We start from the raw sequence: 15,000 nt of genomic DNA, 5'->3' as shown, positions 1-15,000 counted from the left end.
CTCAGCCGCTGATATTTTCTCCCCCGCCACTAGACCTTGAGTGGTGGTCTGGATGCTAGTCATTCGAATGAGATGATAAACCGAGGTCCCATGTGCAGCATGCACTTAGCGTATGTAAAAGAACCCACTGCAACAAAAGGGTAGCTCCTGGCAAAATTCTGTAGAAAAATCCACTGCGATAGGAAAAACAAATAAAACTGCATGAAGGAAAAAATATTTTTAAAATGGGTGGCGCTGGGGAGAGCAACCCGAATTTCACACAGAGAACTCTGTTGTCATAAAAAGAAATACAAATACAAATACAAATGTATGTCATTGTATCACCTGTTTTGAAGGCATTGTTTCATTGTTACCGAACTTGCATCATTCTGGTACTTGCATTTGTGGAGGTACTGTGGTAACAATTAGCAAGGGAGATGAGACAGAATTTTTCTTTTCAAATGCTCATTTGTCTCACACAGAATAAAGTACAAGATCAGCACTCTATGTTGTAAATGTATTCACAAATCTGCCCCTTCCTATTTCTGCGGCTGCCTTCACCTCTACACTCCATCTCGCTCTCTACAATCGGCTTTGGATCCACTCTGCTTACGCACACCCAGATTCAAACACTCGACTGTTGGCTGCCATTCTTTCTCTGTCTCTGGACCTGGCATTTGGAATGAACTTCCTCTTTCTCTTTGTCAGGTCTCCACACTCAGCTCTTTCAAGTCTGGTCTTAAAACCCACCTCTTCCCAAAATAGCCTCCCTTCCCTGCCTCTTCCTGGTCTTCAGTTTTTCCAGTTTTAGAGTTATGCATGCGTGTGAATGACTGGTGCAAAAGCACTTTGATTTGTCTCTGCACAAGATTCAGCGCTATATAAATATAATAATTCTTATTATCATTCTTCCCCACATCTGCTAATCCACCACTGGCTTTTGTTTTCTCTCAACCACCCCCCACCCCCACACACACACACCCTCCCAACCTAAATGTCAACCTCTCTCCACACACATTGAGAGACAGACAGACACACACACACACACACACACACACGTACACAGAGAGAAAGAGAGAGAGAGAGAGTTGGAGAGAGACAGAGAGTGGGCATGCGTGTGTGCGTGCATGTATGCATGTTGTGTGTGTGTGAATGAAATGAAGGAATGTGTGAATGTCAAAATCACCTTGTGGTAAACAGACAATAAAGAAGAACCCAGACCATTAGGGACCACACACAAACACACACACACACACACACACACATACACACACACACAACTGCACACCCTTGTGCACACATCCAAACGCAATTAACCAGTGATGCAACATTCAACAACTCTGACGCATATTTTTAAGGGAACATTTTTTATTTCAAAAATATCACTGAATTCCAGACCAATGATACTGATGCAATGCACATCAACAGAGCATGAAATAATCATGCTACATTCTGGAGAAACAATGATATATATATATACACAACAGGTAAGTACCAAGTACCAAAACAGCTACAAAACAGTGCATGGAAACTGAAATGCTTATACTGTCTTGTTCAGATTGAATGGGTTTTGCAGGTTTCTCTCTCTCTCTCTCTCTCTCTCTCTCACGTGCGCGCGCACGCACGCACGCACGCAAGCAAGCACACACGCACACACACACACACACACACACAGACGAAGAGAGATGAACATATGTCTGACAGTGGCAGAGCATGACAACACAGCAGACTGACTGACGAACAAACGGACAGAGACCAATCTGCTTTAGCAAGCACACAAACAGATGCATATGATTTCAACAACATGAGACATACCCCGGTTTTTCACTGCAACAGACAGAAATCCATGCACTGTTCTTCTCATTTTATAAAAGATCCAGCGGATCAGCATGGGATTAGGGACCGAACATTCGCCGCAGCTAAAAACCATCCACACTGCAGTGAAGGTGACTCAACCATTTCTGACCTTGAACGATGCTTTGAATCTCTCAAAGCTGATTGTACCAATCCTGTGAAAATGTCTGTGTATTTAGAGCCACTGTCTGACTGAGAGTACAACTGCTGGGAGCTTAAAAAAAAAAGGTAAAAAAAATCCTTCTTCTTCTTCTTCTCCCATAACCCTGAGAAAAGTCATTGGGGAACCATACAGAACTGACCACCAGATTTCTCCAGCTCCATCAGCTGTGTATCCAAAGAAAATAAGTAAATCTGTTAAAAAAAAATTTTTTTAAATCCGTTAAGTACAAACTTTTGCATGATAGGTCTTTGCTGAAAAGTAGAATCAAATGTTGCCTGATAATGAAGATGTGCACGCAATATAACGCAAAAAAAATTTTGTTGTCAGGTCCCTTCCAATGTGAAGCTATGGTCTAGTTTTCTTGTCCCACACAGAACCACTGTCAACATTTGGGACAGTGACATGACTTCAGACAACACTAAGTCACGTTTTTTTTACCTGGGCACTATCAACATCTGGAAGATGCTGTGCTCTAGTGGCATAATGACATTTGAAAACAAGAGAAGGCTGACCATTAAGGAGAAGCGTGAGCGAAGGAAGCAGGGCTCAACGTCTGGGAGACAGTTTCCCTTGCAACACCTGTGGGAAGTGCTGCGCATCCAGAATCGGTCCTCTTCTCCCATATGAGGACACACACCGACAGGTAAGCCTGCCTGCCTACTCATCCGTCGGTCCGACGGGAGACTCCATCATCATCATCTGAAAGACCACTCCCTCCTAGAAGCTGCCCCGATGGCTCGTGTCGGTTGAGCGCTAAACTTGTAGTCCTAAGTTTGAATCAATACGCCCGACAAAGAAGCTGGACTTATTTCATGCCAGTCAGTCTGTTGTTGTTCCTGTGTGTCTGTGCAGTGTGAGACAGCCTCCACCCCCCCCCCCAGCCCCCCATTCCCACCCCACCCCCTCTCCCCACCCCTATCTCCCCATCCCTCTCCCAAAACTTTCCTGGGATGGCTGTCGCGTGTCACTCATACCACTTTAGGCAGGAGTTGTCGTTAAGCACCAAATGTAACTAACACTGTGTAACAAACTAACAAACTCTTGTTAGTGTCAAAACGAACACGACTCAACAATCATACAATCGTCATTGTGAAACATGGAAACTGGTACTGCTTGTTTTACACACATATACACGTTATGTCATCCTTTATAGATGTATAATATGTGGGGAGCAGGGGGGAGCAGGGACGTGGGGGTGTGGGGGTATGGGTGTGTGTGTGTGTGTGTGTGTGTGCACAGATACACACACGCCTACATCCAACAACAACGGCACATGACATGACAGACATGCTGAACTACACGTTTCTCTCTGGAAGACAAAGCTATGGACTTGACTGTGACTCAACTTCTGGTATCATAAAGGTGAAAGATCTCACAGCCTTTTATGTCCACAGTGGCAGTGAATTCATAATCATTCACTGTGTCCACGGGTCTGAACAGGAAGACAGGGCTTAATCCTCTTCATAATCAGTCACGGTGTCTGAACAAGAAGACAGGGCTTAATCCTCTTCATAATCAGTCACGGTGTCATAATCAGTCACGGTGTCTGAACAGGAAGACAGGGCTTAATCCTCTTCATAATCAGTCACGGTGTCTGAACAGGAAGACAGGGCTTAATCCTCTTCATAATCAGTCACTGTGTCCTGGGGGTCTGAACAGGAAGACAGGGCTTAATCCTCTTCATAATCAGTCACGGTGTCTGAACAGGAAGACAGGGCTTAATCCTCTTCATAATCAGTCACTGTGTCCACGGGTCTGAACAGGAAGACAGGGCTTAATCCTCTTCATAATCTGTCACTGTGTCTGTGGGTCTGGACAGGAAGACAGGGCTTAATCCTCTTCATAATCTGTCACTGTGTCCACGGGTCTGAACAGGAAGACAGGGCTTAATCCTCTTCATAATCAGTCACTGTGACCTGGGGGTCTGAACAGGGAGACAGGGCTTAATCCTCTTCATAATCAGTCACTGTGTCCACGGGTCTGAACAGGAAGACAGGGCTTAATCCTCTTCATAATCAGTCACTGTGTCCTGCAGCCAGTTGCATTGCTTGGTTCTAACTTTTTGACAGTTACACGTGACTAAATGCCCACGTTGACCGAACTACGCCATTGGTCAGTTTCCACACTATGCACAGTCAGCAGCGGGTTACGACCATACTAGGCTCTTCAGTCCGAGCAATGCAACTGGCTCCTGGGGGTCTGAACAGGAAGACAGGGCTTAATCCTCCCTTGTCGTTGTAACTTTCCCCAAAAGGAGGAGTTTGTATTATACTCCCAGTTTGGTGATACATATACTTACCATGTCAAACTGATGCAAACTAGGCCTATCGGTTTGCTCTGCTTGGCCAAATTTTGTGCGGCTAACAGTGAAAACGACGACCCGTCTTGCCCAGTCCACTCTTAGCCAATCAAACGCCTCTAAAACCTATACACGCTGAATCATTTCTTTGGGGGGAAAGGGGGGGGGGGGGGGGGGGGAGGAAAATCGAAATAAAGAGCCTTTCCCAAAGGACACAACACCACCATTCCTAAATGGGGGGATGGGTGGGGGGTGGGGGGGGGGCCTCAAATTCCCATCACTGCTGAACACTGAATCAGGAGTCCAATGCTTAACTGATTCTGCCGAGGCAGCCTCATTACTCTGCTCTTACATACAGTATATATATAATATATATATGTGTGTGTGGAGTGTTGGCTTACAGGTGATGTGTCCGCCTGGGAAGCGAGAGAGGAGAGCACACTGGTTTGAATCCCAATTAGTTGCCACTATTTTCTCCCCCTCCACTAGACCTTGAGTGGTGGTCTGGACGCTGGTCATTCGGATGAGAAAATAAACCGAGGTCCCGTGTGCAGCATGCTCTTAGCCCATGCAAAAAAAAACAACAACAACAACAAAAAAAAAAAAAAAAAACCATGGCAACAAAAGGTTTGTCCCTGGCAAAATTATTTAGAAAAATCCACGTATGACAGGAAAATAAATAAAATTGCAGGCAGGAAAAAGTGCAGAAAAAAAAAAGAAAAGAAAAAAAGGTGGTGCTCTCAGTGTAGCGACACGCTCTCCCTGGGAAGGGCAGCCCGAATTTCACACAGAGAAATCTGTTGTGACAAAAAGAGTAACATAATACAATACAATAACAATACAATACGATAACAGTACAATACAATACAATAACAATACCTCCAAAACAAAACCACACCCACTCCCAGTGATCTCCCTTTCACAAATGTCTGTTGGTATCCTGAACAAAAACCTTGTGACACTGACATTCACAATGATTTAAATACGCACAACAAAGTGGCTGTCATACAACAATGGTATTGCCAATGAAACAACCGGTGCCTGAAATATGGCAGTGTTCGGTAAACAATTCCAAGGACCTAGGCTGACCTCTGCCCAGGTCAAAGACAGGTGAATCATTTAACACCTCTGTCTGTGACACTTTCTCTCTGTGACACTTTCTCTAATGGACATGCAAATATGCACACACACACACACACACACACACACACGCACACACATACGCGCGCGTGCACACACACACACACACACACAATTTTGTGAAAACATTAAATCTAAACCAAACACATTAAAAAACCCCAAAAAACCCACAAACACACTTGATTTAAGCACTCTCAACTCATGTGAATAAAAACAACTACCACTCACCAAAAGGCAAACCAAAAGCAGCACAAAACAATGTCACAAAACACATTTTAACCTTTTCTCTCCTCTGTAGACATGCACCTTGTGATCCTAAAATTAACCCTAACCATACAAATTGTGTGTGTGTGTGTGTGTGTGTGTGTGTGTGTGTGTGTGTGTGTGTGTGTGTGTGTGTGTGTGTGTGTGTGTGTATGTGTGTGTGTGTATGTGTGTGTGTGTATGTGTGTGTGTGTATGTGCGTGTGTGTGTGTGTGTGTGTGTGTGCACGCGTGCGCATCGCTTACATGCAAATCCAAGGAGCAATTTTTTCCCAAAGTCTTTTCAAATTGTTTCTCCACATAGAAACTTGGAGCCCTCTTTCTTTTTCTTTTTGCAGAATCAATAGTGAGTGAGTGAGAGAGAGAGAGAGTGTGTGTGTGCGTGTCCATGCGTGCATCACTTGCATGCAAATCCAAGAAGCACTTTTTTTCCCTACTTGCATGCAAATTCAAGAAGCACTTTTTCCCCAAAGTCTTTACAAACTGTATTTCCATGTAGAAACTTGAGCCCCCCAACCCACACCATCCCCCTTTTTTTTTTCTTTCTTTTTTTTGCAGAATCAATAATGAGTGGACCTGATGTGACACTGATATGTTCGTAAACTGTTCATCACTTCACCTTTCTCCTGCAGTCTATATCATTTAATGTTTCACCATTTCTCTGAAGGCTTTCCATCAGCAACGACCAGGATTCATCAACAGAAACGGGCACAAACATTTAAAGCAGCCTTAACCCTTTCACTGCCAAGCTCGCATTTATGCACAGGCGTGGTAGAGGACCCATGTCACTGGAAGGTGACCATTCATTGGTCTGTTATCCATGAACCTACTGCTCTTAATGTTCGGTGGTAGGATAGGCCGTATTTTCTATACATCGCAGGGGAAGTCCCCGGCTATTCTTCACCACTGTCATTTCTGTGTGTATACCACAAGGGAATGTTGTACTCTAAACTGACTGGCGGTGAAAGGGTTAAAGTAGTTCTTAGCCTATTCTGTCAAGATTTAATTAATACTGTCAATTTAACAAAAAAAATCTGCCATTTACTTGTTTCTTTACTGAATGATGTGATATTTTCTGTTGCTGTATTGTTCTGAATTTGTGCGTTTTTATTGCTGCATTTTAGAATTGTTGTTTTTTTGTTGGTTTTTTGTTGTTGTTGCTGTTGTTGTTGTTTTTTCATAACAAAACCAACCCTAATTTTTTTTATGGATGGAAGCACAAGCTCTTTCAAGAATGAGGATGAATCAAAGGAAATGGTTCCCATGTGACCTTGTGTTTTGTCCTTTCCCAAAAGACTCCGGCAACAGAGACAACTTATTCCCCTTTCTTTCATGAGATCATTTTCATTTTGGCTTATGGTTTAACTCTTTTTTTTTTCTTTTTTTTTTAGACAGATAAAAAAAAAATCATCTAATTAGAAAACAAAGAAAATGGGAACAGAAATTTATATATTTTTAATGTATTCAAATGGAAGCCCAATTTATTTAAAGAAAAAATAATAATACAAGATTACATAAGGTAAAAAGAAAATCTTAGAAGTATAAAAACACTAAGTGTAAAGAAAAAACAACAACAAAAAAACACCACCACACTATAAGAATATATATAAAATGATATTTGGCAGATTCAAACATCCTGCACTTGCCACGAACCTGACTCCCAACTTGCTCATCACGAGGTTGTTGCAGCACAAGAAGGAGTTTCAGTTTCAGTTTTCAGGAGGTATCAATGTCTGTAGATTGATCAGTTTATAATGCTACACCACACCTGCTGTTTCAAAAAAAAAAAAGAAAAAAGAGAGAGCAGATGCCCGATGTAGACTTCTTCTCCTTCATTCGTGGGCTGGAACTCCCACGTTCACTCGTACGTACACGAGCGGGCTTTTACGTGTGTGACCATTTTTACTCTGCCATATATGACCGTCAGGTCAGGGGCATAGCCCTTGCTACTGGTGCCATGTAACCTAGTATACCTGCTGCATGTGAAGTCTCCCAATGACAGACCAGGCGGAGGAGGAAACCTTTCCCAACGGCTGTGAAGGCGGAAGAGGATGACCAACGGGCAGGGGGAGCTCTGGAGTGGGGAAGGGACTGCACAACTCCTCCTCACTAAAAAAAAAGTCACCTGTGTTGGTCAGGCACGTTTTCCCTTGCAACACCTGTGGGAAGTGTTGCGCATCCAGAATCGGCCTCTTCTCCCATATGAGGACACGCACCGACAGATACGCCTGCCTGCCTACTCATCCGTTGGACCGACGGGAGACTCCATCATATATAGGCAGCCATACTCCATTTTCAGAAGGTGACATAGACATAAACCCCAACATGCTGGTCAGGGCCTGGAGGAGGAGAAGGAGACAGTCCCCTGCAGCACGGCAAGGCAAGGTAAAGGCGGTCACCAGTCCATCAGGCGGACAGCGGGGCCAGGGCCGGTCATCTGTCGGTCAACCATGGCCGTCAGACGTTTGATGGGGTCCTGACTGCCGGGCGTGTCCGTCATCCTCATTACCTCCCCTCCCCCTCCTCCTCCTCCTCCTCCTCCTCCACCACCACTGACATTGAGAAAATTCACCACGTTCGAGGCCGTACTATGAGGGGGCTGTCTGCTGGCCAGGTCCAGGGGGCCGGGGTGGAGGAAATTGTGCGGCTTGACGTCCTCCTGGGCTGAGAGATCGTGGTGATGATGATCGTGGTGGTGATGATCGCGGTGGTGATCGTGGAGTGGGTCAGGGGCCGGCAGGGGCCGGGGGGGTCCTGTGGCGGGTGGTGGTGGTGGTGGTGGTGGTGGTGGCAGAGGTGGTGGTGGTGGTGGGGGCATGAGGGGTCGGGCCGGGTCCAAGGAGGGTCGTGGCCTGTGCTGGAGAAACCAAACAAGCTGGTTGTTAGACAGCGGCTAGTAGTGGTGCTGGTGATGGTGGTGGTGGTGGTGGTAACAGGTGGGGGGTGCTGGTGGTGGTGGTGGGTAGGTGGGTGGGTAGGTAGGTAGGTAGGTAGGTGGGTGAGAGGCTCGGCAGGACTTCAAGGCATGCTCATAATCCTGTCTGTCCATTTTTCACTGCCAACACCTTCCTCTGGGGGGCCTGTCTTCTTGTGTCGCTAGTGTTGTCCATTGTGTGTAAAATTTCTTCTTTTTTTTTCCGATTTGAAGAGTGTGTCCTTAGACTTAAAATTTCCTCCTTGCTTTCTCTTTTTTTCTTCTTAGAAAACGTAACAAAAATGAAAATTCTGAATACCAGAAGGTCTTTAAAAATAACTATAACGTATATAATAATAGCTATTGCCTTTTCAACGCCTGTTTTCAAAATTGTAATCAGCAAAGTATGGCTCTAAAAAAAAAATTAAAAAAAAAAGAATCCGTTTAATCAAAAACTCACAAAGAAAGTTCTTCTCTCTCACTCCATGACTCATATTTATGACGCAATGTGCTATATTTTACATTTTAAAAAATCCCTTAGCAATGCATTATTTTCTACATTAAAAAAAAATCCCTTATTCTTTTGATACTTATGTAAAAAAGACTGTTACATGGTGAAAATGGAAAGTCAAGGGCTTCGCTTTGATGCTGACAATTTCAGGGGTGTAAGAATGTAACCAGACTGAATAAAAAAAAAAAATTTTTTTTAAATTATGACAGGCTGATATCAGTCTGACATTTCTCACACTGTGTCCCACCATTTGTCACAGAAATGCATCAACAAGGCATACTGGCTATATATGCCATATGCCTTTCTTCTTCTTCTTCTTCTTCTTTTAATGCATTATTTTGATGTGATGTATTGTATCTGTATCATTCAGCATTGTTTGTCATATATTGTGAAAGAAGAAAAAGAAGAAGAAGAAAAGGGAAAAAAAGAAGGAAGAAAATTCTTTTCTTTTCTTTTTTCTTCTTCTTCTTTCTTTTAATGTATCACAATCAGCAAGCATTTTTTTCCTCTCTGGATTCCAGAGACATCGGTTATCAGCCAACAAAAACTTTTGGAGTAAAAAGACTGAAGCAATGATTGGTTTTTACTGTTGTTGTTGTTGCTTTACCCTTGACTTAAAGTAGATACTAAACATGGCGATAGCCTTGAGATGGCCTTAGTAGTCGACAGGCGCCATAGCCGAATGGTTAAAGAGTTGGACTTTCAATCTGAGGGTCCCGGGTTTGAATCACGGTGACGGCACCTGATGGGTAAAGGGTGGAGATTTTTATGATCTCCCAGGTCAACATATGTGCAGACCTGCTAGTGCCTGAACCCCCTTCATGTGTATACGCAAGCAGAAGATCAAATACGCACGTTAAAGATCCTGTAATCCATGTCAGTGTTCGGTGGGTTATGGAAACAAGAACATACACCAGCATACACACCCCCAAAAGCGGAGTATGGCTGCCTACATGGCGGGTTAAAAAAACGGTCATACATGTAAAAGCCCACTCGCATATATACGAGTGAACGTGGGAGTTGCAGCCCACGAACGCAGAAGAAGAAGAAGAAGAAGGCCTTAGTGGTCGTCGGTGAGGCTCTAATCACAACAATTTGATTTGATCAGCAGCAAAATAGAACCATGTAAAAAAAAAAAAAACATTTCCACAGCGAAAAGTGACCTGAACTTCTGCATTTAAGGAGAGGGGCACAAAGACCATAAGCCGGTCAGCGTAAACAGGTATGTCCCATTCTTAAACCCAGCTGACATTAAATGAGAACACACACACACACACACACAAATATACATATATATATATACCAAAGCTACAAGTGCTCAGAACAAGTAACAAACCCTGTATTCTTCTCCATGTACAGGAGGAGTTTTATTCTGGAAAGAAAAAAAAGAGTTGAAGAGAAGGACGGCAGATGATAGATAGACAGTTGAACATGTGGGTAAATAGAGGGATCATATAAAGATGACAGAGTAGACAGATAGATAGGTGAACATGTAGGTAAATAGAGGGATTATATAAAGATGATAGATAGACAGTTGAACATGTGGGTAAATAGAGGGATTATATAAAGATGATAGATAGACAGTTGAACATGTGGGTAAATAGAGGGATTATATAAAGATGACAGATAGACAGTTGAACATGTGGGTAAATAGAGGGATCATATAAAGATGACAGACAGACAGATAGACAGTTGAACATGTGGGTAAATAGAAGGATTATAGAAAGATGATAGACAGACAGCTGAAAATGTAGGTAAATAGAGGGATTATATAAAGATGATAGAGTAGACAAACAGTTGAACATGTGGGTAAATACAGGGATTAGACATCTGAAGATGTGGGTAAACAGAGGGATTATATAAAGATGATAGACTGATAGACAGTTCAGTACAAGTTAAATTCAGGGATTATACAAACACAGGTACTGCAGGGAAACAACAAAAACACTTTTTCCCCCCAACACCTTGTTTTGAGGTGGTGGTCGTGGTGTTTTATTTTGTATCCTTCATGATCACCATGCAAGTGTTCACACAAGTAAGCACAAACGTTTGTAGCTAAAAAAAAAACAAGAAAAAAAAAGAAAAAAAAACTTTTTTTTAGCGCCAAAACAAAAATGATAATAATCACATAACAATGTTGTTGTTTTTTTTATTGTTTTTTTTCTTACGTTGGTTGTTCGTACTTAATGTATGTGCTTAAATATCACCCATGTACATTTCAGTTCAGTTCAAGGCAATGTAACAGGATGCACAATCTTGTGTGTGTGTGTGTGTGTGTGTGTGTGTGTGTGTGTGTGTGTATGTTTCGCACACATACACATAAGTGTGTGTATATATGTATGTGTGTCTAGTGAATGAGTGTGTGTGTGTGTGTGTGTGGGTGTGTGTGTGTGCATGCACGTGCATGTGTATAAGTGTGTACACGCGAGCATGTGAGCAGTCCTGCATGCATGTATGAACGAGTGAGTTTGCATGTGTGATATATTTTTGTATTTCCTTCTTGTCCTCACCATTATCTCTGCCTCAAAAGTCCAATCAAAACGAACTTCATTCTTTGTGCATTGTTCCCATGTTCCATGTTACGCACTCTCCATTATTCTCCAATTCTCCACCACCCCCTACTCCCCTCCCCCTTCACCCCCACTTCCTGACTCCCCGGAGAAAAAAAAAAAACCCTGTCTGTTCAAGTTTGCATATCAGTCCATCAAATGTTCGAACAAAACAGCAAAAGCATGACAAGTCTCTTTCAAAACCTAGTACTTTACATCTTCAGCAATTCCACAGGTCTCTTTACTGAACCTCTGCGTATCAGTCCACCAAACATTCCAACCAAACCGTGAGAGTAAGCACAAGAAGAAGTCTGTTTGGAGACCAGTTCTTTCCACCTTCAGCCACCCCGCAGGCCTGTTTAGTGAACTTTGCACATCAGTCCTTCTGATGTTCATCTACACTGTAGAAACACGACCATCACCAAGTCTCTTTCTAAGCATTCGTTCTTCACATCAACACGGATTCTTGATCCATGACAACAACAAGAGTCTTTGAGAACTCCGCCCCTCACACCACCAATCATCCGTACCCCCCCACCCCCCACCCCCACCCCCCCACAGGTACTTCTGCAAAGACGATTCTTCATCCACAACAATAAGAGTCTTTCACTTTTTATTAGAACTGCGCCCGTCACACCACCACCATAATTTATCCATACCACCCAGCAGGTACTTCTGCAAACACAATTATTCTTCATCCACGACAACAAGAGTCTTTTATTAGAACTCCGCCCCTCACACCACCGTCATCCATAACCTCTTGGAACTCCACCCCTCACACCACCATCATCCATATCCTCTTAGAACTCCGCCCCTCACACCACCATCATCCATATCCTCTTAGAACTCCGCCCCTCACACCACCGTCATCCATATCCTCTTGGAACTCCACCCCTCACACCACCATCATCCATATCCTCTTAGAACTCCGCCCCTCACACCACCATCATCCATATCCTCTTGGAACTCCACCCCTCAAGCTATCATCCGCACCCCCCCAGCAGGTACTTCTGCATACAGAACACCACGCGCTGCATGCCCACAAAGAAGTCCTGCTGCCTCAGCTGGGCCATCATCATGTTGGGGTCGGACCCCGCCTCGGGGCACTCCGCCACAATGGCCTGCATCTTGGCCACCAGCTTCTCGTTGGTGATGTTCTTGAAGGCCGAGTCCAGCCCGTGCTTGCGCAGCAGCTTGTACAGGGTTGGGCGCGAGATCTCCAGCACGGCGGCTATCTTCCTCAGCGGCAGTTTCTGCTGCAAGAGACGCTGCAGGTCTTCCTTGGCCACGTCCTTGGGGGCGGAGGGGGAGGCGTGGGGGAGTAGTGGCGCTGGATAGTTCTTCATCCCAGAGCGGACGATGCTGTGTGGACCCCTCTGCGGAGGACAATAAACAGGGTCAGCGTCACTCGTCTGTCGCCTCATCCCTACTCTTTTAAGGAGGAGGATCACTATTTGATTAAGACGATCGCTACTCCTTAAGAAAGTCAATACCCCTTAAGAAGGCCGTTACTCTTTCAGAAGATAGCTACTCCTTAAGAAGATACCGTGCTATTTGTTAAGAAGACTGCTGTTCCTTTAGGAAATCGCTGCTCCATGAGATACTCCTTAAGAAGATTGTTACTCCTTAAGAAGATCGCTACCTCTTAAGAAAATCATTACTCCTTCAGAAGTTGGCTACTACTTAAGATCCCTGCTCTTCAGAGGATCGCTATTGTTAAGACGGATGGTGCTTGTTGAGAAGATCACTAGTCCATAGGATACTCCAAAAGATGACCGCTACTCCTGAAGAAGATCGCTACCCCTAAAGAAGATCCTTACTCCTGAAGAAGACAGCTACTTCTTCAGAAGATACCCCTAAAGATCGCTGCTCCTAATGAAGTTTGTTAGTCCTTAAGAAGACTGCTATCTTTTAATGACCACAAGAGTGTCCTGGTGGGAAGGGGTTAAGAAGATCACTACTCCTTAGAATGACAGCTTAATCATCTGTAAGTCCACTCAATGCACACATCACTTCTTTTTTGGTGTGTTTCATCAGTTATATTTGTTGTTGTTGTTTTTAATCCTGCTTGAGAAAAACATCAATTACAACAATCCAGGCTGTGACAACTGTTTGAAAACGTTTTCATCCAGTCTTTGGTGTGTGTGTGTGTGTGTGTGTGCGTGTGTGTGTGTGTGTGTGTGTGTGTGTGTAGATACACATTTATAAAGCCATCTTTTTCAGCAGAAGCCTTTGCAGATATGAATGACTTGAATGACTAAATACAGTCATCTATCACAGTTCAAACATGGGGCTTTAAATTTTGGATATCAGCAGTATAGTGTGAAATGACTGAATGTACCAAACAACACAACAAAAACAAAAACAAAACAAAAAAACCCAACATATCAACCGATAAACTGTGTCAGCAAGCATCCAACTGTCCCCAACAGATTTGCTCACACAGCATGTAGCGCAGCACTTTATTTTCCTTCGTACTTGGCACATCCACAAACTGTAGAGTTAAGAATAAAGATGGGAGACGAACTAAATGCCAGTCTCATGTCAACTGCTTTAGTGTAACTGCTGCACTCTAAAATAACTAAACAACAAACACATGTACGCTGCAACAAAACACAAGACAAGCTGCATACCAGCTTATTTTCCCTTCTCCACGGTGTGCTTTATTTCGCACCGTAAAGTCTGCAGCAGTCTGAAATGACTCAGGTTTCCTTCTTTTTTTTTTTTTCCCAACATCCTCTACAGACTGAAGATTCAGGCATGTCTGTTCCCCTCGATACACTCTGGTGGTGCTGTGCGCTGTTACCAGTTTAAACTAATCTCTGTGAGACATTTGAGTAACAGAGTTTTTTTCAATCTTGAGTCTCTGAGTCTTAAACTAATCTCTGTGAGACATTTGAGTAACAGAGTTTTTTTCAATCTTGAGTCTCTGAGTCTTGTAAATACAACAGTTTATAATTCCTTTCACGTTCAGTTCTTTTCATCCTGTTCCACGGCCATGTGTTTCTCCAGGAACGGCGGCGAAGAAGACAAGTGCCCGCACACCTGCGGCTGCGATGACTGCCGCCTCTCGCTGTGCTCATTAGACATGTGGTTGTCCAGGTATCGCTGGGAGGAGTACATCCGCCCGCACAGGTGGCACTGGAACACCTGTCGCAGGCCGTGGATCTTGGCGCGGTGGTTGGCTAAGCTCTGTCGGCTGCAGAGGGTCAGCCCGCACTCCTCGCACGTGGAGGGGCTCTTCTTTCTCCTGCAGGGGGACTCCGATTCTTCCTGCGCGCCCGCTTTTAACGGAACCTTGACCCAGTCCATGGCAACGTTTTGCATC

General features: G+C 43.9%; 1 protein-coding gene across 10 annotated transcripts in view; it reads right to left on the bottom strand.

Moving 5' to 3' along the window:
• Positions 1-15,000, bottom strand: part of LOC143299566 (uncharacterized) — a 142,855-nt gene that overhangs the window by 48,823 nt on the left and 79,032 nt on the right. Inside the window, exon 5 of one of the 10 annotated variants that reach the window (XM_076612902.1) lies at positions 5,934-8,555. The exons of 8 other annotated variants lie outside the window; for them this stretch is intronic. In XM_076612902.1, coding sequence (XP_076469017.1) covers positions 8,094-8,555 — 462 coding nt within the window. In that variant the 3' untranslated portion in view covers positions 5,934-8,093. Of the gene's footprint in view, positions 1-5,933; positions 8,556-10,620; positions 13,049-15,000 lie in introns of those variants that run through there. One more of the 10 variants, XM_076612894.1, reaches the window with a different exon arrangement.

The sequence above is a fragment of the Babylonia areolata genome, chromosome 2, assembly GCF_041734735.1.
Source record: "Babylonia areolata isolate BAREFJ2019XMU chromosome 2, ASM4173473v1, whole genome shotgun sequence".
Lineage (NCBI taxonomy): Eukaryota > Metazoa > Mollusca > Gastropoda > Neogastropoda > Buccinidae > Babylonia > Babylonia areolata.
The sequence above is the reverse complement of the archived record's forward strand: the minus strand, read 5'-3'. Positions and strand labels throughout refer to the sequence as shown.